Source organism: Cannabis sativa, chromosome 6 (assembly GCF_029168945.1).
Source record: "Cannabis sativa cultivar Pink pepper isolate KNU-18-1 chromosome 6, ASM2916894v1, whole genome shotgun sequence".
In the NCBI taxonomy this organism is placed as follows: domain Eukaryota; kingdom Viridiplantae; phylum Streptophyta; class Magnoliopsida; order Rosales; family Cannabaceae; genus Cannabis; species Cannabis sativa.
Window position 1 is genome coordinate 1,855,181 of NC_083606.1, and position 24,793 is coordinate 1,879,973.

Consider the following 24,793-nt stretch of genomic DNA (forward strand, 5'->3'; position numbering starts at 1 on the left):
AAGTTCTTGGACATAGTATCACAGTACCTTATTTGAGTGGGAGAAATTTTTTAAAAAATTATAAGCTCATCTTCATTTGGATGACACTTGTGATAGAAACTTTAAAATACAACTGAGAAATTAGATATCAAAGTCTGAGGAGCATGATTTGGTAAATTTCAAAGTCTGGGGAGCATGATTTAGTACATAAACAATCACTGAAACAGTAAGATTGAATGAAATTAGATAAAAGTCCTTAAATTTAACAATCTCAATAGTTTCAGAAGAATTTTTAACGGCCAAAAAAGTTAAGGGGGCACGATTTATTACATGCCAAAGTTCAGGGGAAAAAATTACTAATTAGCCTTTAATTTTTATCTAGCCAACAAATCTCATTCAAAAGTATACCTCTTCTTCTTCTTCTTATTTTTTTTTTACTACAATTAGTTTGGTTCAAAAATATAAATATTAGACTAAAAAATAAGAAAGTTTTGGTTGAGACTTGAGAGTGTAAGATAAAAGTTAGGATAAGCCATCTTTTCATTAGTTGAAGTTAGTGGCAAGTGTTTGAAACGATGCACTTTATTATCTGAAAGATCTCAATCGCCTCGTCTAGTAGTTGGGGGACACGGCTGCACAAGAAAAGAAAGAAAGAGAAAAAGAAAAAGAAAAAGAAAAAAGAGAAAAAGAAAAATGATTGGACTTTGTATTTTTTTCTTATTATTTTTTTTTTGAGTAAATAATATTTTGGTCACTTTTTTTAAAAGTTATTAATTAGACTTTTTATTTTATTAAATGATAAAATTGATCTTATATTTTCTAAAATGGTATAAATAGAACACTGAACTCAATTTTCAACCATTTTATTTTTTAATTTAACCTATTTTAAGATAATTTTTAACACGAGCAGACATAGATTATGTAATAAATTTTGTCATAACATTTCTAGATTAGATTATTATTAAGTTTTATTTTGACAAAAAATCAGTTCAGGGTCCTATTTGTACAATTTTAAAAAATACAAGATCCATTTTGTCGTTTAACAAAACAGAAGTTCCAATTGGTAACTTTTACAAAACACAGAGTCCAAAATGGTATTCATCAACAAGTCACATAGCTAAATCGCAACAAAATCTACATTAAAACAATTAAAAAAATTGTATATGAGATAATTTTTTTTTAAAAAAAAAATAACAAAAAATTAGAGTACTAAATAAATATTTATAAGAAAAAGTAAATTTACTATTATAACTATAAAATATTCCATTTATATTAATTTTATATATATAATTAAAAGTTTAAAATGTACAAATTTCAACCTTAATCAAGTGGACCTTAAAAACTTTCTCAATTTTCATATTTTTATACCCAAAAATTCAACAGTCTTTAAATTAATTGAGGATTCATCTTTTAACGAAATCAACACCAGAAAGTAAATTTTTTTATCATCATTTCCATCAATTTTCATTATTAATTTGTTCATTCCTTTTTTTTTTTTTTTATTTTGAAAACTAAAAGATGCAAACAAAATACAAACAAAACATAATAACTCACTAAACAATAAAAAAACTTAATAAAAACTACCTAATAAACATGACATAAAACTAAGGTCGAGTGAGGGCACGTTGGTTAAGGATTTTATTAATAGACCTAAGCTAGACCAATTCTTCTTGCCCGTGGATACGAGTATTGTTATTGGGTACTAATTGTGTCTAATACTTTCTAGATGTATCTGCCTTATAATTGACTAGCAATATCCTTTATAATAATAACACTTTTTCCTTAAAAGAAAAAAACTAGACTTAACCATAAGTATATAACTAGTTGAATCAAACGTAGTTCAAATTTACCAAAAAGAAAAAGTGGGACAGTTCAACTTTTTCACACACATAATAAAACCTCAATAGATAACATAGGATCATTTCATACTAAATAAATTGACTAATAATTCTAGTGACTATGGTTGTTGGGTGGGTATCTTGGTCGAATGGATGTAGGCCTTTTTTCATGTGAAATACTGAAAGTCACCAATAATACCTAATACCATTTTATGTATCAATATTGCTATTGCTCCAATTAAATATCGGGTCTCCCATATAGTTTAATGTAATAACTTTTAAAAAGTATCGCTAGACAATCGCAAGGCGACAAATCAAGAGGTTTTAGGCACTACAGGTACCCAATAACAATGCTCTTTTTTCATATACGAATAATTAATTTTAGGGTTATAAAAGTAAGACCTGTGGTGTCTCTTCACTTCCACACTACTCTCTCTTTCTCTTACACACATTATATTATTATCTCTTTCTTTCTCTTATTTCTTATAATATGATGATGAAGTCCTCATCAACTATTTCAATTATAATAATTCTTGTGATCACTATGGTTGTTGGGTGCCTTGGTCGAATGGATGTAGCCAATGTTTTTATGCTGAATAATAATAATAATCCAACTCCAAATAGGTGTTACATACCTACTGAATATTGTGCTTTAGTTGAAGGCAAAAGGTGTTGTGAAGGACTTTATTGTGCAGGTTTTGGATTCAGTGGTACTTGTACTCCTGTTTCTCAATGTATTTCGCAAGTCGGTGCAGAATGTCATTCAGGAGACCCTAATTATAATCCTCCCTGTTGCTACCCAAACATTTGCCATCATGAAACTTTCTGGCATGTGGTCGGGCATTGTACTCCTCGCAATTTGATCTCGGAATAATCTCAGTACACAGATACTATATCTATATCTATATCTATATATCGTCAAAATAAAATAAGAGAAAACCTAACCTACATTGGTTAGGTTGAACTTGATGTATGTTCCTTTCTAAACCACCTTGTTTGTTTTGTGTGTGTGTGTGTATGTTTTTAAGTTTAGAGCATTGCTATTAGGCACTGTGATGATGGAGATGACGTTTTTAATAAAGTTTGGAGTATTGCTATTAGGCATCATGATGCCAGCAATTCTAAACACTTTTGGTGCCCTATGTATATAGCATTTCTCTTAAGTTTTGTGTATTTATATATTATTATATTATTATTAGCCTTGGTAATTAATTAACAAATCACTACAAAAAAAATACAGATTTCTAGCTACCAACCATATATATAAATAGAGGCCTTTATTTTATTTTTTTATTTATTTTTAAAAATAATATTTGATATTATAAAGTAAAATGGTTCCCTTACAATAAGAGATAAAATAGGAGAGAAAATATCCTCCAACTAGACACAATCTTTATCCAACCCTAACATGTTTTTCCAAGCCAAGTGCAGTTTTGTTGGCACCCCTCTTAATATGAGAGATACCAACTCTAGGGAACAATGATAAAATTCCAACAATTTCTACAATAATATTTGTAAAAATAGATAACAATGATCCATGGTGATTTATTGCTTTGGAAATGCGAAGAGCATTAATTTTCATTTATAAGAGAGGTAACTACAACTGAGAAGCCCAAAGTAAACTATGAAATAAAGCCATAGCTTCCATTTCATGAGATTTTAACTTATTAGTGGCTTTGATAAAGTAGCAAGAACTCGACCCATCTCATATCTGATTACAGCTCCCAGACCAATACGACAAGCTACAGTGTTAACTGTTGCATCCACATTCATCTTGAGACATGAACTTGTTAAGGAAGATCTACTTGGGAAAGAAATGATTCTCATTGATTATCAAAGTACATTACAAACTTATATAAAGATGAATGTAACGAATTCCAAGTATGACTAAACTACCCTTTAACTAACTTCTTAACTAATTGAGTAGCTAATAACAGAAGAGATTAGGTACAACTGTTGGTTATTAAGTCTCTTAACATCCCCCTCAAACTTAGGGTAGAGAGAGACTTTACTCTTTTGCTTATGAGAAGAACATCGAGCATTTGATAGTGATTTTGGTGAGGATATCAACAATATATTTGATCATAGGCTGCTGTGTGCTTCACCTCGAGAGTCTTGGCCAGGATAGTTTCTCTGACAAAGTATAGATCTAACTCAATGTGTTTTGTTTGAGCATGTAGAATTGGATTGAAAGACATTAGCACTATGCTGAGCTTGTCACACCAGATTGTTGGTGGTCGAGGTGTATTTGGACTTTAGTCACTTCGTTGAGCTTGTATCCAAGTGCTCTTAGCCGTTACACTAGCTAGGCTTCGATATTCTGCTTCATTGTTTGAGCGAGGTACTGTTTGTTGCTTTTAAGAGGACTAGCTAACCAAGTTTGAGCCAAGGTAGACATTGAACCTTGAAGTGGAGTGTCTATCATCAACATCAGATGCCCAATCGACATCACAAAACCCTAGTTAATCAAGGGTAGAAGAGTGCTTCATGTTAAGTCCAAAGTCAAGTGTACCCTTTAGATATCGAAGGATTCTTTTAACAGTTCTTCAATGTGACTCCAAATGTGAATGCATGAACTGGCATACCTTGTTAACAACATATGAGATTTCAAGCCTGGTTATTGTTGCATATTCTAGGGCCCTTACTAGGCTTGATAGAGACGGGGTATTTTACAGGGTCACTTCCAATACCTGATAGTTTTTTTCTTCCGGTCACTGAGTAGGTAGGATGTTGGCAAAAAGTTAGGGCTCTTAAGCTTGTTAAGAACATTGGTGTAACACTTCAAGACTATTTAGCCCAATATTATTGACTTGTGGACTAGGGTTTATTAACACCTGAACCATGTAAAAATATTCTCCATTTTTAATTCTTTTATTTAATTTATTTACTTAGCTCTTATTTTATTATATTGAGTTTCTAAAAATCTCGGCAAAAACACTATCTACTCACTACTTCTGAGTCTCTGACCCCACCCTTGGTAGAATATGAAATAGAATATATATATATATGTATGTTTTTTTTGGTGAAAATCTATATGTATGTTTATATATAAAAAATTGGGAATGGTAGTAAAATGTTAAGGATCATTGGCTCCCTCGTTTGTCTGCGTTTCAACCAATCACTCCTCTGATGAGTTGTCTAGCTAGGTGTGAGAGTTGGAGGTGGCAAATTTTATATTACTAAGAGAGCTAACTTTATTGTTATTGCTCTATTCATGCTCTCTCGATTCTTGTTAGTATTTGATTATTTTAATAAAATTTTATAATTTGAATTTGTTATATATAAATTAATTTTATAAAATAATAAAAAGAAGTAGTAATACTTTTGATTAAAATACTATTAAAAAAATTTAGCAAAAAAGTAAAGCTCCCTATCCTTTTGCTATTATAGAGAGTTATTTTTTGGCACAAAACAAATTTTAACTTTGTGCTTCAATACACAATTGTAAAATGTTGATGTAAAATTTAATATCTAATTAATGTTTTATTAAAAAAAATAAAATCTAATAACTTTATAATTAGTTTTATTATTATTTTAATATGTAAGACAATAAAAAAAATAATATAAACGTTTCATAATCTAATGTGATAGTTAAATATACTAATAAAATAATAGAAATGACATAAATGTAAATTAAAAAATAGTACATTTATTGTGGTGTAAATTTTACATCATAGCAAATGTTGTGCTAAATTTGGCACAAAATTTTATATGTACCAAATTTACATAACTTTTTGGCATACCATTGGAGCACACTATTCGTTAAATGAACTATATTTAGCTTCTTTTCACCACTAATTTACACATCTATTAGAGATGCTCTTAAAATTCATTTTTTTCAAGTCTCACTCTCTATTTTAACTAAGAGCATCTTCAATGGTACTCTATTTTTTTTTTTTTTTAGCTAAAATAGCTAAAAGTTAAAATAGAGTTATTTTCATTGTTGTTGCTCCAACCATGCTCTCTACTATAGTACTATTTGATTATTTTATTAAAATTTTATAATTTGAATTTATTAAATATAAATTAATTTTATAAAATAATAAAATAAAATAGTATTTTTGATTAAAATACAATTAAAAAAAATTTAGCAAAACAGTAGAGAGCTTTCTATCTATTCTCTATAATAGAGACATTTTTTTTATGGTTGAAACTCATTTTTTTTAATCTCATTGCCTATTTTAGCTAAAAAGGTTTATTTAAAGAGCATATTTAGAAATGTTTTAATAGGTGTTGGAAGGAAGATTTTGTTAGAAAAGAGCTTTGGAATGTGAATATTCCCATTAGTTGCCGTGAGATTCCTTATAAAATGATGTGGCATTTTGAAGCTAATGGGCAATATAGTGTAAGATTACAAAGCTACTATGGAGAGTGATAGTGCCCTAAAATTTTGTGGGGGGTAAGGACAAAAAATATATTATTGGCCCTCATTAAAGAAATATGTATTATTTTTGAAAAATATTAAAGGGAAAAATAATTTTGGGGTCTCTGGATTGGGTGAGCCCTAGGCATAAGTTTAGTTCGTCTTAGTTCAAGCCCGACCTGATGATGGTACGGTGATTTCTACTCATAAGAGGAGTTAGTGGAAGCTTTGTGGACATTGAATATGGCCAATAGCATTATTCGAGTGGCCAATATGGCCAATAAGCTTTTGGAGATTTTTTCATGGCATCATTCGAGTGGCCAAGGTTTATTGCCATCGCGAAATTAAGGGTGTATTTGGAAGTAACTATATAATTACTCTCTCAATTACTTCCAATTACACAGTTACAATGTAATTACATGGTCAGACAAATATGCCAAAATGTGTAATTACCTCTAATTGCACACAAATCCAATTACATTGTGGCTTTCCAAACCCAATCTAATTGTAATGAGTCTTGCATTAGGTGTGGGTTTAAACCTGAATCAATATTCCCATTAGCTTCTTTTCATGTGTTATGTTTCTTTATGAATGAGTTCCAAGAGAGTTCAAATATTATTTATTTGTAAGGAATAATATTTGTTAATGGGATAAATTTTCCCTCTTTCGTGAGTAGGATTTCGCTAGAAGAGATCTCACGGTATTAAAAACAGGACCTCGCAATATTAAGGAAAACCAACATTATCAAGATTTTATAAAATTTAAGACATCATGCAAAATTTGAAAAAATTCGAAAAAATTTAACACGCTAAAAATAAAATTTAAAATACATACATACATGACATACATGACTATTAAAAAATATAGACTAAATTTTTTTTCTCAATATCAAAACAGATAAAAAATACACCGGTGCATTTTTAAAAGCATGCATTGTAAAATGATACCCTCTAATAATTATTCAAACAAAAGAAATAAGTTAAAATTTTTATTTATTTTTATAGATATATATTTTATGATGAACTTATTTTATACTTTTAACCATAAAAAAAAATGTGGTCATAAAATATAGCCTAGTAATTTCACACATTTTCACAAAGAGGATGTCAAGTTCCAATCTTTCCTTCCTCAATATTAAAAAAAAACTATAAACAAAACAAAATTTGTTTCTAATTTAAGTTACAAAAAATATATACATTATAAAAAATCTTACTTTTAGTCACAATAAAATCTCGTGACTAAAAATAAAAGAGTTGTAGCTAATTAATTATAAATCAATATTTTTATGTTGTGACTAAAAAATTCATGACTAAATGTATTCGTCACAAAAATTACAATTTATTGTGACTAAATGTATTTTTAGTCACAATACTTGTTGTGACTAAAAATAAATTAGTAGCGACAACTTATATCTAATTACTATACTTTAGTCACAAGTAATTTTTTGGTGTGACTAAAAGTCACATTTAGGCACAAAAAATTTACCTTATGACTAAAAAATTGTCACTAAAAATAACTGTTTTTTGTAGTGATATTTTTAATTTTACAAAAAAAAAATATAAATTAATATTAGAAATTCATTCAAAGTGTAACAGAACAGAATGACTCTACACTCACATACACCCGCTAAATGTGTGCATTGCATCATCATAACATTAAACAACATTCATTCATTCATTCAACTCACATTTTTCATTTTTCAATTTTTTTTTTTTTTTTTTAAGTTTTAGGGTCAAATGGTTGATGCCCAGATAGAGATTTGAAGCAATTTTCACTCCATTAAGGTCTGTACTCGTTTATTCTTTTCATTTTTATTTTTATTTATTTAATTCTCTTATAGGCAATTTGTGTTTTGATTTTCTTAATGGGTATTTGAATGCTTAGTAGAATAATAGTATATTTCATTTCAAATTGGATGAAATGATGATCATTCTAATATGCATATTAAATTTTATTCATTCCTATTCAAATGGATCTTTGGATAAGTTTTTGTGAGAAATGAAGAATAGGAATAGCAATAGAATTAGAATTGAAATTTAATACTTACCAAAATAGTTGAAAAATTATTTCATTGAAATGATATTCTAATACTTTAAAATGCAACCAAACAAAAGAATGGAATGAAATTAATCGATTTCCATTCCATTCTATTACCTACAACCAAACACAGCCTTATTGTTAAAGATTACATCTTTTGAGGCTTGTCATTTTTTTGTGTGGATTAGGAATCTTATTAATCTACTTTTATTAGTGAAAAAAGTTGTTATATGTAAATCATTAGAGAAAATATATTGTTAACAAAGAATTTCTAATGTTGCATCAACTATGTTTCGGGTAATCAATTCTTGAACGAATAATTCTGTCGTTGCAGTATGTTAGAACCCCGAAAGAGTTCGAAAACAATGGCTGAAGTTGATAAATTCTGCAATGCACTTGGTGGGAAGAAACCAATTCATAGTATTTTGATTGCAAACAATGGTATGGCAGCTGTGAAATTTATTCGTAGTGTGAGGACATGGGCGTATGAAACGTTTGGCTCGGAAAAGGCAATCAAGTTGGTTGCCATGGCTACACCAGAGGACATGAGAATCAATGCTGAACATATTAGAATTGCTGATCAGTTTGTGGAAGTTCCTGGTGGAACTAACAATAATAACTATGCCAATGTACAACTCATTGTAGAGGTTTGTAAGCTCTACCAACCAACCTTCATTGATTTCTTAAACTCGAAAAGAAAATTTTCATTGGTTTAATGTTTACACAGATGGCAGAGATAAAACATGTAGATGCAGTTTGGCCGGGTTGGGGTCATGCCTCCGAGAATCCTGACTTACCAGATGCTCTGGATGCGAAAGGGATTATCTTTCTCGGGCCATCTGCAACATCTATTGCAGCATTAGGTGATAAGATTGGTTCATCATTAATTGCTCAAGCAGTAGAAGTGCCTACTCTTCCATGGAGTGGTTCTCATGTAAAATTCCATCAAAACAGTAATTTGGTTACAATTCCTGATGAAGTATATCGAGAAGCGTGTGTTTCTACAACCGAAGAAGCTGTTGCAAGTTGTCAAGTTGTTGGTTACCCTGCAATGATCAAAGCATCATGGGGTGGTGGCGGTAAAGGCATAAGAAAGGTTTGTTGTTTCCATTTCAATATGCAATTATTCGAAAACTTGTTGCTTTGGCTGAAATTGTTTACAAAATTTGTGTTTAGGTTCACAATGATGATGAAGTCAGGGCATTGTTTAAGCAAGTTCAGGGAGAAGTTCCCGGCTCGCCAATATTCATAATGAAGGTTGCATCTCAGGTTAGAAAAACATTCCTTACTTTTTCGATATGAAATGATTATAATAACAACTGCAGCAGTTTTGATCTGTGTTAAGCAAAATCTACAATCCACTTCACAATTTGAGAATAGAGTCGACATCTAGAAGTCCAGTTATTGTGTGATCAATATGGAAATGTTGCAGCATTGCATAGCCGTGATTGTAGTTTTCAACGACGACATCAAAAGGTAAGCTCTTATCTCAAATGTTAAAAGGCATTTAGGCATTTACGCCCCCTCTTTCGCCTTAACATGTTCATCTTTGTTATGTAGATTATTGAGGAAGGTCCAATAACAGTAGCTCCTATAGAGACAGTGAAGAAATTAGAGAAGGCGGCTCGAAGGTTGGCTAAATCTGTTAACTATGTTGGAGTAGCTACTGTTGAGTATCTGTATAGTATGAGTACCAGAGAGTACTATTTCCTTGAGCTCAACCCTCGTTTACAGGTATGCTTGTTTGAGTGTTAGTAAGGATTTTGTTTGAGTGTAATATGTGTAATGGCATCAAAGCCATGAGGAAATTATGAAAATGTTACACCTTAATATTAGTCTCATTAGTATAATTGATTATGATTAAGCAAACAGTTATGGAGTTAATTGGTATTGTTCTAAGGAGGCGTTTGGTGGGGAGGAATGAAAATATAGGAATGGGAATAGAAATAGGAATGGAATGGAATAAAATTTAAAATGTATAATAAAAATTTATAAAAAAATAATTAAATTTTTTTTGTTGTTACATTGGAATGGTCATTCATTTCTTTTTAAAATGAAATAGTCATTCCACCAAAATGGTGGAAAGAGCATTCCATTGGAATGCAACCAAACAAAGGAATGGAATAAAAATTGTTTCTTTTCCATTCCATTCCATTTTATTACCTCCAACCAAACAAAGTGTCTTGAAAAGCTTGGAAAATTTGTAATTCTTTCTTTGGTATCAGAAATCTGTGTTTTTCCAAACCTTTACTGCTTTGGAACACTTTGTTATGAAAAAGTGTACAGCTTCAATGATTATAAACTTATCATGTTCTTCTTTTTTTGTGCAGGTGGAGCATCCTGTTACTGAGTGGATTGCTGAAGTTAATCTACCAGCAGCTCAGATTGTGGTTGGGATGGGTATTCCTCTTTGGAAAATTCCTGGTGGGCACTTCTATAACAAACTCTTTTTCGCCTTTCTTCTTTCTTTTTTACCTATTCTAATATTTCCCATTCTTTTCTTAACATGGTTGATTCAAAAAGAGATAGCAAGATTTTATGGAAAGGAACATGGTGGTGGATATGATTCTTGGAGAAACACTTCAGTTTCTGCCACCCCATTTGATTTTGACCATGCAGAATCTATTAAACCGAAAGGTCATTGTGTTGCTGTTCGCGTAACGAGTGAGGATCCTGATGATGGATTCAAGCCTACTAGTGGGAAAGTACAGGTTAGTCTTTTATGTTCAGATGCAATGAAGTGACTATGGTTAAATCATATTGACTTATAACATCATCTTGCACAGGAGTTGAGCTTTAAAAGCAAGCCAAATGTGTGGGCTTACTTCTCTATTAAGGTAACTTTTTATGTATTTGAATCGAAATTCGAGTTATTAAAGTCTAATAACCATTTTTTGTTATGCAGTCTGGAGGAGGGATTCATGAGTTCTCCGATTCTCAATTCGGTTAGTCTTAATGATGAAAGTTATTTGAATATTTTAGCTATTGAAATGACTGATTGTTAAATCACACCTCAGGACATGTTTTTGCATTTGGTGAGTCTAGAGCATTGGCTATTGCAAATATGGTTCTTGGGTTGAAGGAAATTCAAATTCGTGGAGAAATTCGAACTAATGTTGACTACATGATTGATCTCTTACATGTAAACTTCACACAAATCAATGATTTCTTTACAACTAACCGAAAAATCAGTACTCAAACTAACCCGAAATCAATGTTTCACAGGCTTTAGATTACAAAGAGAATAAAATCCACACAGGATGGTTGGATAGTAGAATAGCTATGCGAGTGAGAGCAGAAAGGCCACCTTGGTACCTGTCTGTTGTTGGAGGAGCTTTATTTGTAAGCAAATCATTTATTTTTCGATCTTTCATATTCGCAAAATTCATCACTTACCCTTTTTTGTTGGCCAATTTAGAAATCATCTGCAAGTAGTGCCGCATTGGTTTCAGATTACGTCGGTTATCTTGAAAAGGGACAAATACCACCCAAGGTATTTCGGTTGAAAATACTTAAAAGTTCCATACATGATGATGATGATGTTTCTCATGTTCCTAATTCATGCTTATACTTATTGCAGCACATTTCGCTTGTACACTCACAAGTGGCATTGAACATTGAAGGAAGCAAATACACAGTATGTTTAAATGATGGCATTGTAAATCAGTTTCTTTTTTCTTGGAAAATTGTTGCTTTTTATTTTCTATTGACATATGTTGTAGATTGACATGGTAAGAGGTGGACCGGGAAGTTATAGATTGAGGATGAATGAGTCAGAGATTGAAGCAGAGATACATACCTTGCGCGATGGAGGTTTATTGATGCAGGCAAGTGAATTAAACAAAAAATTTCAGGTTTCAAAAGTAAAACACTGATGTTTTTGTTATGCAAAACTAAACTCAAGTGTTTCTCGTTTCCCATGAAAATGAGATTACTTGACTCCCAAGTTAAACTATTTGTGCATAATTTTTTTGAGAAAATCAGATGAAATTGTGTTGAACAAACCAGCACAAACAAATTAATTACAAACTCTATATATAGTAGCCACCCAATCCTTATCCACCGTATTCAACTTTTGTATATTCATATAATGAATTCTATGACAGACAGTATGTGTATAATTTTGTTAACAACTACCTCGACTCTAGGAATTTTTCAGTTCCAACATTAAATCATGGCATAAATAATGCTAATGTAAATCTTCCTTCTTCCTTGAGAGAATTTCCCTATCATGACAAACCAGATCAGTCTGCTGGCTTGATAAACCAGTCTATTGGGCTATTTCGAACAAGAGTTTCTTGCTGTAACAGCAGGAGAAAAGAAGATGGGAGTGAGTTTCTACAGAATCCCCACACACCAAACAGTCAGTAACTTGAACCACCCCCAACCGATTCAATCTGTCCCGAGTTGATAAACGCTGATGCAAAGCTAAACAAGCTAAGAAACGATGTTTGGGAGTACAAAATCTGTCCCGAATTAAGGCATAGGACCAGCCATGAGGACCACTCTGCTGCAATCTTCTTCAGTTTGTATTTCACAACTCTAACTGATAAATTAATATGTTTGTATTTTTCTCAACAGTTGGATGGAAACAGTCATGTGATATATGCAGAGGAAGAAGCAGCTGGAACTCGACTTCTCATCGATGGAAGAACATGCTTGCTTCAGGTTCCCCACCATTCACTTCTTCCAAACAATTTCTTTTAGTTTCCTTAAGAAATACTTACTAAACATGATAACATTAACTGTAAATTGTTCTGTTGCAACTAGAATGATCACGACCCATCTAAGCTCATAGCCGAGACACCATGCAAACTGATGAGGTATTCGGTTCCTGATGGTAGTCATGTTGCTGCTGATACACCTTATGCAGAGGTCGAGGTTATGAAGATGTGTATGCCTCTACTTTCACCTGCTTCGGGTATTATTCGATTTAAAATGTCTGAAGGTCAAGCAATACAGGTAAAATTATGTTATGTTCCAAACAAAGATATCAATGAATTATGACTTGTATAGAAGTTAAAACAGTTACTATTTTTGTTAGGCGGGTGAGCTTATAGCAAGACTTGATTTAGATGATCCTTCAGCTGTGAGAAAGGCAGAACCTTTCATTGGGACTTTCCCTATCTTAGGACCTCCAACAACAATTTCCAATAAAGTTCATCAGAAATGTGCTGCAGGAATTAATGCAGCACGAATGATTCTCTCCGGTTATGAACACAACATTAATGAAGTGAGTATCTAATTCTGTTTCTGCCATGAAAAGAATCTTTGATTAAACTTTTACTGAAAATATTTTCTAACATGTTTCCTCAGGTAGTGCAAAACTTGCTCCATTGCCTTGACAGTCCCGAACTCCCTTATCTTCAATGGCAAGAGTGCATGGCTGTTCTTGCAACCCGTCTTCCCAAAGATCTTAAAAACGAGGTAAATAGAGCTTTTTATGCCCTCTGCACTTACATATGTGTTACACTACGAAAATAGTGTAACGACTTTATTAGTAATTTGCAAAGAGCGTATAAGAAAATAGAACTTCGGTTCATTAGGAGATTGATACTGTCTCGAAGAGTGCATTTTAAGAGAGTTGTCCTGTCTCGTGCTTGATGCTCATATTTTATCCTATGTTATGTTTTTTCAACAGTTAGAATCGAAATATAAAGAGTTCGATGCAATTCCTAGTACTCAGAATGTCGATTTCCCTGCTAAACTACTGTGGAATATTCTTGAAGTAAGTGAGTTATTTTTCATTTGATTTCCCTCTTGATTTATAATAATAAAGGAACACATTTTTTTCTGTAGGCTCACCTATCTTCCTGTTCCGATAAAGAAAGACGAGCCCAACAAAGGCTCATCGAACCTTTGTTGAGCCTTGCAAAGTCATACGAGGGTGGCAGAGAAAGCCATGCCCGCATTATCATTCAGTCCCTATTCGAAGAGTACTTGTCGATCGAAGAATTATTTAGTGACAATATTCAAGTAAGTAATTTCAAATGACATGACAATGTGGGTAATATTAAGTTTAATACTTGAAACTGTCAATTCAATCTGTTACTATTGCATGAATCAGCCCTTTGGTCCATTCATTTGTAATAGTTGGACTCATCTGTATCATGGTTGAAATTCTCTCATTTTTCTATTTTTTTTCAGAAAAATAATATTGAAAGTTGCTAACTATACATTATCCAACTTGGTCTTTGTGTCTTTTATTTAGCCATTTACTTGAAATGCTTAGATTTTCTTCACATTGGAGTAATCTGTTTTGTTCAGGCTGATGTAATTGAAAGACTCAGACTTCAGTACAAAAAAGATCTCTTGAAGATTGTGGACATTGTGCTTTCTCATCAGGTAATTCATACTTTGATGAGCCCAGATTTACTATTCGAGTAGTTTTACATTTTCATTTTGTTCGGTTTTCGTTTGCAGGGTGTCAAGAGTAAGAATAGGCTGATACTTCGACTCATGGAACAACTGGTTTATCCTAACCCTGCTGCATACAGGGACAAGCTAATTAGATTCTCTGCACTCAACCATACAAACTATTCCGAGGTTTGAATTGTTATGACAAAATCTTAATATCTAAAATGTTGTAAACTAAGTTCTGCTGCCAATGTGTTTATGCAGTTGGCATTAAAAGCAAGTCAGTTGCTTGAGCAAACAAAATTGAGTGAACTCAGGTCCAACATTGCCAGAAGTCTCTCAGAGTTGGAGATGTTTACTGAGGATGGTGAAAACATGGATACTCCCAAGAGAAAAAGTGCCATAAATGAACGAATGGAGGATCTTGTGAGTGCTCCTTTGGCAGTTGAAGATGCCCTTGTAGGGCTATTTGATCATAGTGATCACACCCTTCAGAGGCGAGTAATGGAGACTTATGTTCGTCGATTATACCAGGTATTGAGATTTGAATTTCTGTAGTTTTTTGCTATTACTTGAAGACAATTTCGCGTGTTAACTTTGCATATGTCATCAGCCCTATCTTGTAAATGGGAGTGTTAGGATGCAGTGGCACAGAGCCGGGCTCATTGCTTCATGGGAGTTCTTCGACGAGCATATCAAGAGAAAAGAAAAGACTGAAGTAAATGATAATAGTGAGAAGAAATGGGGAGGCATGGTTATAATCAAAACTCTCCAATTTTTGCCTGCAATAATTGGTGCTGCACTAAGGGAAGCAACTGATAACCTCCATGATCAAACCCCGAACGAGTTTCTTGAGCAAGATAGCCATGGGAATATGATGCATATTGCATTAGTCGGTATTAACAATCAGATGAGTTTACTACAGGATAGTGGTGATGAATGCCAGGCCCAAGAAAGAATCAACAAGTTAGCGAAAATACTTAAAGAGGAAGGAGTAGCCTCAAGTCTGCATAGTAAAGGTATTGGAGTGATTAGTTGTATCATACAAAGGGATGAAGGGCGTGCTCCTGTGAGACACTCATTTCACTGGTCATCAGAAAGGCTCTATTATGAAGAAGAGCCTCTATTTCGCCATATCGAGCCTCCTCTGTCCATCTATTTGGAGTTGGTTAGTTATTCTAAGCAAAAAAAAGTCTTTTTCTATGAATGATGGATCTGAAGTTTGTTGAGTTTTGATGTAAAATGTTAATATTTTCAGGACAAGCTTAAAGGATATGAGAACATACAGTATACTCAATCAAGGGATCGTCAATGGCACTTGTATGCCGTTGTAGACAAATGTGTACCAATGCAAAGGATGTTTCTCAGAACACTTGTAAGGCAGCCTACAACAAATGGAGTGGAAACAACCCGAATGGCGTTTACTTCAAGGGGCATTTTAAGGTCCTTATTGACTGCAATGGAGGAGTTGGAACTTAATGCACACAACACAACTCTCAAATATGATCATGCTCATATGTACTTGTATATCTTACAAGAGCAACAACTAGAGGATCTTGTGCCTTACCCCAGGTGAAAAAGTTTAGATATTTGCTCAACTCTTTTATGACTAAACTCGATATGTTCTGTTTGTTCTTACATTTGGAAAACTGTGGCAGGAGAGTGGATGTGGATGAGAGTGTAGAAGAAACTGTTCTTGAGGCAATCTTAGAAGAGTTGGCACGTAACATTCATGCATCTGTTGGCGTAAGAATGCATAAGTTAGGCGTTTGGGAATGGGAAGTGAAGCTTTGGATATCATCTTCGGGACAGGCAAACGGTGCTTGGCGAGTTGTAGTAACGAATGTGACTGGTCGTACTTGCACTGTCCATGTAAGTTATTATCTGATCAAATTTCAAAGTTTACAAAGTTTTTATTGCTAAAATAATGTATTATTGCTTTGTGAAAATTCAGGTTTATCGAGAATTGGAGGACAACAGCCAACACAAAGCGGTGTACAGTTCGATTTCTAGGATGGGTCCTCTGCACAAGGTTCCAGTGAATGCACAGTATCAACCTTTAGGAGTTCTTGACATGAAACGCCTTTTGGCCAGGAGAAGCAATACAACATATTGCTATGATTTTCCACTGGTAAGCACTATGCTTAACACTATGATCTCTCTTTCTCTCTCTCACACACACATTTACAAATCTACATGTTATGATTAGGCGTTTGAGACGGCATTGGAGCAGTCATGGGCATCTCAATCTCCTAGTATCAAAAAACCGACAGACAAAGCTATCCTCAATGTAACAGAGCTGCAATTTGCTCACCAAAATGGTAGTTGGGGTACACCTCTTGTTCCTGTTTCGCGACCGCCTGGGCTTAATGATGTTGGCATGGTAGCTTGGTCTATGGAGATGTCAACTCCAGAGTTTCCATTCGGAAGGAACATCTTGGTTGTTGCAAATGATGTGACATTTAAAGCAGGGTCTTTTGGCCGAAAAGAGGATGCATTCTTCCTTGCAGTGAGTGATCTTGCTTGTGCTAAGAAACTGCCTTTAATATACTTAGCAGCAAACTCTGGTGCCCGTCTTGGTGTAGCTGAAGAAATCAAAACCTGTTTCAAAGTTTGTTGGTATGATGATTTAAGCCCCGAGCGCGGTTTTAAGTATGTATATTTAACCTCTGATGATTATGCTCGAGTTGGATCATCTGTGATAGCACATGAGTTAAAGCTACAGAGTGGAGAAACCAGATGGGTTATAGATACCATTGTTGGAAGAGAAGATGGCTTAGGGGTTGAGAATTTGGCTGGCAGTGGAGCCATTGCTAGTGGATATTCAAGAGCATATAAGGAGACTTTTACCTTGACATATGTGAGTGGTAGAACAGTTGGAATAGGTGCTTACCTTGCTCGGCTTGGTATGCGTTGCATACAGAGGCTTGATCAGCCGATAATTCTAACCGGTTTCTCTGCCTTGAACACACTTCTTGGCCGAGAGGTTTACAGCTCTCATATGCAACTTGGTGGACCGAAAATTATGGCAACTAATGGGGTTGTTCATTTGACAGTTTCAGATGATCTTGAAGGAGTATCTGCTATTCTAAAATGGTTAAGCTATGTTCCATCATATGTAGGTGGTCCTCTCCCTATTACACCTTCATTGGATCCTCCAGAGAGGCTTGTTGAGTACTTTCCCGAAAATTCTTGTGACCCTCGTGCTGCTATTCGCGGTGTTGTGGATGGTCAAGGCAAATGGATTGGAGGCATTTTCGATAAGAATAGTTTCGTGGAGACTCTTGATGGTTGGGCAAGGACTGTTGTCACAGGAAGGGCAAAGCTTGGAGGAATTCCAGTAGGGATAGTGGCTGTGGAAACACAAACCGTCATGCAAGTTATACCTGCTGATCCAGGCCAACTTGATTCCCACGAGAGGGTTGTTCCCCAAGCTGGACAAGTATGGTTTCCTGATTCTGCAACTAAGACAGCACAAGCATTGCTAGATTTCAACCGAGAAGAGCTCCCGCTCTTCATTCTCGCTAATTGGAGAGGTTTTTCGGGTGGACAGAGGGACCTTTTTGAAGGGATTCTTCAAGCTGGTTCAACAATTGTAGAAAACCTCAGAACATACAAGCAGCCTGTTTTTGTGTACATCCCAATGATGGGTGAGCTTCGTGGCGGGGCATGGGTGGTTGTGGATAGTCAAATTAACTCAGACCATATTGAAATGTATGCTGATGAAACAGCTAAGGGTAATGTACTCGAGCCAGAAGGAACGATTGAGATCAAATTTAGAACAAAGGAACTTTTAGAGTGCATGGGAAGGCTTGATCAACAACTAATCCATCTAAAGGAAAAACTTGAGGAAGCCGAAAGTAGTGGCACGCAGGGGCTGGTTGAATCCTTGCAACAACAGATAAGAGCCCGGGAAAAGCAGCTTTCGCCTTTATACACTCAAATAGCTACTAAATTTGCAGAATTGCATGACACATCGTTGAGAATGGCTGCAAAAGGTGTTGTTAAAGAAATTCTCGAATGGAAACAATCTCGGTCTTTCTTTTACAAGAGACTGCGTCGAAGAATTGCAGAGGATTCGCTGATCAAGACCATAATAGAGGCCGCGGGGCACCAGCTGCCATACAAATCTGCAAGGGACTTGATCATCACTTGGTTTTTAGAATCAAACATCTCAAGAATCGAGCAAAATGCTTGGACAGATGATGAAGCGTTCTTTAAATGGAAAGATGATCCAAAGAATTACGAGGCTAAAGTAAAGGAACTGCGAGTACAGAAGATAGTTCTCCAATTATCGAACATTGGCAATTCGACTTCAGATCTTGAAGTTCTACCTCAAGGTCTTGCCACCCTTCTAAGCAAGGTAAGAATCAAGTAACAATTTTCTTGTTCTTCTCTGAATATGAACTCATATCATAAAATTGTTTGTAACCAAAATGTAGGTGGATCCAACCAGGCGTTTAGTGTTAATTGAAGAACTCCGGAAGGTGCTCGGCTAGCTTGGAGAAATTGAGATGTTATAACACTATGGATTCTTGCTTGTCATGCAAGGTATTGATCAATACAAAAGGAAATGATATAATTCTTTTGATAATAGAAACTTAGATCATTTAGTTAATTTACTAATAATACATTCGAATTTCAAATACATTGTGGCGTTTGATATAGAGGAATAGGAATAGAAATAGAATGGAATAAAATTTAAAATGCATAAAAAATTATTAAATTTTTTCTCATTATACATTAAAATTGTTATCTTCTATTTCAAAATGGAAGTTATTCCACCAAAATAGTGGAAAAGTTATTCTATTAGAATGACATTTTAATACTATAATACAATACTTTAATATGCAATCAAACAAAAAAAAAATGGAATGAAAGTTAATTTCTTTTCATTCCATTCTATATTATTATCTCTAACCAAATGCCACCTTAAATAGTTGATGATTATTGTTTAAAGGTCATGTTTCATGTTAGAAAGTTCAAATAGTTATATGATTTATTCATTGTTCCTACAATTTTTTTCCAAAAAAGAATGGTAACATGAGAAATTAAAGAAGATTGGTTGGTTTTTCAAGCCAGACCATGGCGGCGAAGCAGGGCCGGCCCTGACTTTTAGTGGGCCATAGAAAAAAAAAATTATTTTGGGTCCTTATTTAGAAAAAAAATATAATATTTTTCAAAATCAGTAAAAAAAATAGTATAATTTTAAAAGGTAAATATTTTTTTTTAGGCCCCTGAGATAGGTGGGCCCTAGGCACAGGCCTAGCCCGCCTATCCCCAGGACCGGGTCTGGTGCGAAGTAGTAAAAGACAGCGATGGCAACCACGAAACACCTTAAAACTTAAAACACTTGTATACACTTGGAGGAGAAATGGCTTTGTACTGGCGCCGTTGTTGATTTGATACTTATAAGGAGACTATTAGACTATAATATAAATATATACCAAAATCATAATATAATCCAGAGATAAAAAAAAACAGTTTTGATACTAACTATTAGAATATAATATAAATATGAAAATAAAGCATATATGAACAATATGTAAAGCGGAATAAACTGTAAATATATCGAAATTGTATATGCAATGAAAGGATCGAAATACTTCTAGTTATTGATGTTTAAGCTTTAATCCCAGCAATAGCTTCGGTATCGGAATTCGGGCTTCCTCACTCTCTCAATTCTCTTTAGATAGAATTTTGTTGTTTGTACAGAATTAGTAAAGAGCTCGGAGGCCGATACTCTATATTTATAGGTGAGAATCTTCATCAGTATCTGTCCCACATTAATTGTTAGAATATTTTGACAACTAATTCGGAAAATCAATCAGATAATGAATATCGAAATTTGACCTTATTATATAGAATATCATTCAAATAGTATTGTTCAGATTCAATAAATATAATATATTCATTTATTTTAATATTAATTCTTTAATTTTATTCTATAAATATAAAATATTCTAATATGTAACACTTTCTGCAAAGGCACTTTCTGCACTTGTCCCCAACCAATGATGAAATTTGCATACATTGATATTACATACATGGTCTTTGCTCCTATGGTGAAGAACCATATGAGGATATTTCCTTCAATATTCACTACAAGGATTAGCACTTTCGCAGGCACAATTTAGCGCCTGCAAAAGTCCAATACAGCACCTGCAAAAGTATTACAGACAAATTTTTGAGCGTCCTCCAGCGTCCACAATATTGTTGATGGAAAGATCTAACTCTTCTAGCTCATTTTGGGATTTTAGGAAATGGGGAAATTTCGTAATGTTGCATGAAGCCAAACCCAATGAATTAAGTTTGAAGATATTAGATTGAATTTTTTTGTTATGTTTGTGATTACATATAGGCTATTATGATAAAGAGAAAGTCTTTGAAGTTGACTCCTCTTTGAAAACATGCCCATCTCAATTATACCACTCAACTTATTTTCACTAAGGTTGAGATCTTCCAGTTTTGTCATTTTTGAAATTGACTTTGGAATTTGTTGTGTTAGCTTGTTCCCATCCAAATGAAGATCCATCAATTGGGATGAGAATGAGACCTTTAGGATGGTCAAAGGGTGTAAAATGATTATATCCAATATCTAGATATTGTACAAAGCTGATGGAAATTGACCATTAAAGTTGTTGAATCTCAGGTCTAGAGATGATACCAGTGACAAATTCAATGACTTTAGTTTACTACCAGAACAAAAATTAACAGGAAGAAAACCACTGAGATTTTCATTGGCTGAGACATCAATGGCTTGAATATTAGGTAGATGAAAAATATATTGTGGAAATTCCCCATACAACCTGCAACTACTTAGAGATAGTGATATCAAGGAAGATAGATTTTGCATGGATTTAGGTAATGTTGAAGAAAGATTCACATCGTCCAAGTGAAGTTCTTCTAACTTGGACATGTCCTCGACAAGTTTTATTGTTGTATGATTGAGAGATAAACATTTACTTACGTAAATGAAATAATTATAATTTGTGAATTAAGAATAATTTATAATACTCCCACATTTACTATGGGTGGGTTTTTTCACAACTTCAAAGAATATTTATAAGAACATATATAACACTAGAAAATATAATAACTCTTAAAGCAATCGAATTTGACAGAATCTCCTCCCTTAATGTGTTCTTATTTAATTAATAATAAATAGTAGCATATATACAAAAAAAGAAAGGATAAGACAAAAGAAGCTTCAAATGTACTAGTAACTTATTTTGTTAGCACTACCAATAAAATTTATAATTTACATTTGATAAATCAATATGTTAATAAGTTGGACATATTACCCCAATTTGCCGTACAAACCAGGGATCATTCCAATTGAAATGTTAATTGTTTGTATATGCTAATTAACATACAACTTTATTTTCTTATATATACCAAACTTTCTCCATATCAAAATATGCAAGCTTCTCATTTCTAATACAAGTTTATATAAAGTTTCATAACCATAAAAGAGTAATGGCTTCCAGATTTCAATTTGCATCAACAACTCTAGTCTTAATCTTAGTTTTAGCCATATGGCTCTCTCAGTCGCAATGTCGAACATTGAACGATGCTTCAATGTCAGAACAACATGAGCAGTGGATGGCTCGGTATGGTCGCACCTACAAAGATGATGCTGAAAAGAAAATTCGTTTCCAAATATTTAAGAAAAATGTAGAGTTTATTGAGTCGTTTAATAAAGCAGGGAACAAGTTGTACAAACTAGGAATCAATGAGTTTGTGGACCTTACCAATGAAGAATTCAAAGCCTCTCGTAATGGTTACAGAAATTCCTCTAGTGTTCCTAGATCCACTTCATTCAAGTATGAAAGTGTGACCGCAATTCCATCCAGTATGGATTGGAGGAAGAAAGGAGCTGTTACTCCAGTCAAGGACCAGGGTCAATGCGGTAATGATGAACAAGAACATGTTTTATTAATTGAATGAAATAGTATCCCTAATACATATATTATATATAATATCTGCTAACTTTAGTTAATTTGATATGAATGTATTATATACAGGATGTTGCTGGGCGTTCTCTGCAGTGGCTGCCACAGAAGGAATCACTCAATTGTCCACAGGAAAGTTGATATCCTTATCAGAACAAGAATTGGTAGATTGTGACATAAATGGCACTGACCAAGGCTGCGAGGGGGGACTCATGGATGACGCCTTCAAGTTCATCATCGACAATGGAGGCCTAAACACAGAGGCCAACTATCCTTACAAGGGAGTTGACGCCACTTGTAACAAGAAGTCCTCATCTTCTGATGCTGCCAAAATAACCGGCTACGAAGATGTGCCGGCCAACAGTGAGAAGTCTTTGCTAAAAGCTGTTGCCAACCAGCCAATCTCAGTGGCAATCGATGCTGGTGGTTCTGAGTTCCAATTGTACTCAAGTGGTGTCTTCACCGGAGAATGTGGAACGCAATTGGACCATGGTGTCACAGCTGTAGGATACGGAACTGCAGATGATGGTACTAAGTATTGGTTGGTAAAGAATTCATGGGGTTCGAGTTGGGGTGAGAATGGTTACATTAGGATGCAGAGAGATGTGAATGCCGAAGAAGGTCTTTGTGGCATTGCTATGGAAGCTTCTTATCCTACTATTGCTTAAACCATATTAATTTATATGTATAAAACAAAAATTATGATAGCTAAAATGAATGTTGATCACCTATTCATACATACATGAATGTAATTTTTAATATAGTTTATATACACGAATTTACATATGTCACTCTTCTGCTTATATAGTTAGTTATTAATGATCATAACCAATCTATCTAACAACTTGACTGATGACTCAGTGAGAAAAAGTAGCTTTCATTAATTAACAATAATCTGCCATACAAGCTGAAAGCACCTCGAAAGGAACCGTAGACTCTACATAACTACGATCAGCATATAAACATGAAGCCCGAGCTAAAAAATGAGCAACACCATTCGGTGACTCAAACAAAAACTTAGTCTCAAATCAGTAAACCAAGCAGAGAAGACTTTTATTCTTGTAGCAAAGCTTCAAATTAAGATGAAATACTAATTAAACGAAAGAAAGAATAACACACTGCTACAATAATATAAAAGATGTCATAATAAGTAGATTATATTTATAATTATATTTGAAGTTGAAGACATTTGTATGAGAAAAATGCTTATCTAGTGTAACAAACTCAAAGCCATCATCATTGTTCAACAGAGCCATTGGCTACTAATTAGTAATGCTAAAGATTGGTACTTAATTTTTACATTAAGAAAAAAAAAAATCAATCAATGACAAGTATGGATTGGACAGACCTTTTCACATCTCAACACCTTTTCACCAATGAAAAAGTTGACATCCTCCCATTTAATCAAATCTCCTTGGGGAGCCATAAATTGCTTGTCCAAGAATCCAAATACAACTGAAAATATGAAAATTATGATCAAAATGTAGGCTTTAACAAAGTACTTAAAAGAAAGAATAAAATTAAGAATTTTACCATGCATGTAGCGAGGTCTAAGTATATATTCTATCTTCAGATTAGGCACGCGTTTAGTTTTGGGCAAAGGATAACCACCTATGGACACCGAAGTAAGTGTGTGGGGCAGTCCTGGTAAGCACTAGTTTTTGTAAGTCGAAAAGACTCAAGTTTTGAAGAGATGTTAGTTGTTGAAAACCTTTTCCATTTAAAGCTTCTAGGTTTTCAAAAAATTCGATTGCTATAGATATGTTAAAGTTGGTGGAAGAAGCCATTCCTCTGGAAATGATTCCAGCATTCCATCATAATTGAACAATACTAAGTTACTAACTCTTTCAATGAAGAGTGGCTTTGTAAATTCCACTTGATGCGATTTTCTATGAGCATATATATGACATGAGACAATACACAACTTTAACATTGTTATATATGGTGGGTTTATTCTATTTTGTTTGGTTTGATCCTTATTCTTTTGAACTTGGCATTTGTAGGTCTTTCATATGGAATTGAAGACCAATCTCTAATAGATGCATTTTCTGGCTTTGGTGATGTTACTGAAGATGCGTTTATTACTCAAGAAGAGAATTTAGGCATCGAGTATTTACTTACGTAAATGAAATAATTATAATTTGTGAATTAAAAAATAATTTATAAATACTCCCACATTTACTATGGGTGGGTTTTTTCACAACTTCAAAGAATATTTATATGTACATATATAACACTACAAATACATTTAAACTATTCTATAA

At 33.8% G+C, this 24,793-nt stretch overlaps 2 protein-coding genes across 3 annotated transcripts; both read left to right on the forward strand.

Moving 5' to 3' along the window:
* Positions 1-7,874: 7,874 nt before the first annotated feature.
* Positions 7,875-19,310, forward strand: LOC115724655 (acetyl-CoA carboxylase 1-like). 2 transcript variants are annotated; one of them, XM_061117735.1, is made up of 29 exons: positions 7,875-7,964; positions 8,552-8,864; positions 8,945-9,313; positions 9,394-9,486; positions 9,598-9,693; positions 9,778-9,951; positions 10,548-10,641; positions 10,741-10,928; positions 11,004-11,054; positions 11,123-11,162; positions 11,235-11,359; positions 11,443-11,559; positions 11,636-11,854; positions 11,940-12,044; positions 12,799-12,885; positions 12,988-13,179; positions 13,262-13,450; positions 13,534-13,644; positions 13,859-13,945; positions 14,017-14,193; positions 14,485-14,562; positions 14,641-14,763; positions 14,839-15,108; positions 15,188-15,742; positions 15,833-16,146; positions 16,233-16,446; positions 16,529-16,705; positions 16,784-18,937; positions 19,017-19,310. In XM_061117735.1, exons 2-29 carry the CDS (start codon positions 8,553-8,555, stop codon positions 19,071-19,073), a joined length of 6,768 nt encoding a protein of 2,255 aa, XP_060973718.1. In that variant the 5' UTR covers positions 7,875-7,964; position 8,552; the 3' UTR covers positions 19,074-19,310. The 2 variants fall into 2 exon arrangements, with proteins under 2 accessions (XP_060973718.1, XP_030509853.2); XM_030653993.2 differs by lacking the exon at positions 7,875-7,964 and having other exon boundaries at positions 8,425-8,864; positions 11,636-11,710; positions 11,798-11,854.
* Positions 19,311-21,779: 2,469 nt separating this feature from the next.
* LOC115725198 (senescence-specific cysteine protease SAG39-like) lies at positions 21,780-23,570 on the forward strand. The gene is made up of 2 exons (XM_030654634.2): positions 21,780-22,486; positions 22,602-23,570. Exons 1-2 carry the CDS (start codon positions 22,054-22,056, stop codon positions 23,195-23,197), a joined length of 1,029 nt encoding a protein of 342 aa, XP_030510494.2. The 5' UTR covers positions 21,780-22,053; the 3' UTR covers positions 23,198-23,570.
* The last annotated feature ends 1,223 nt before the right edge of the window (positions 23,571-24,793 follow it).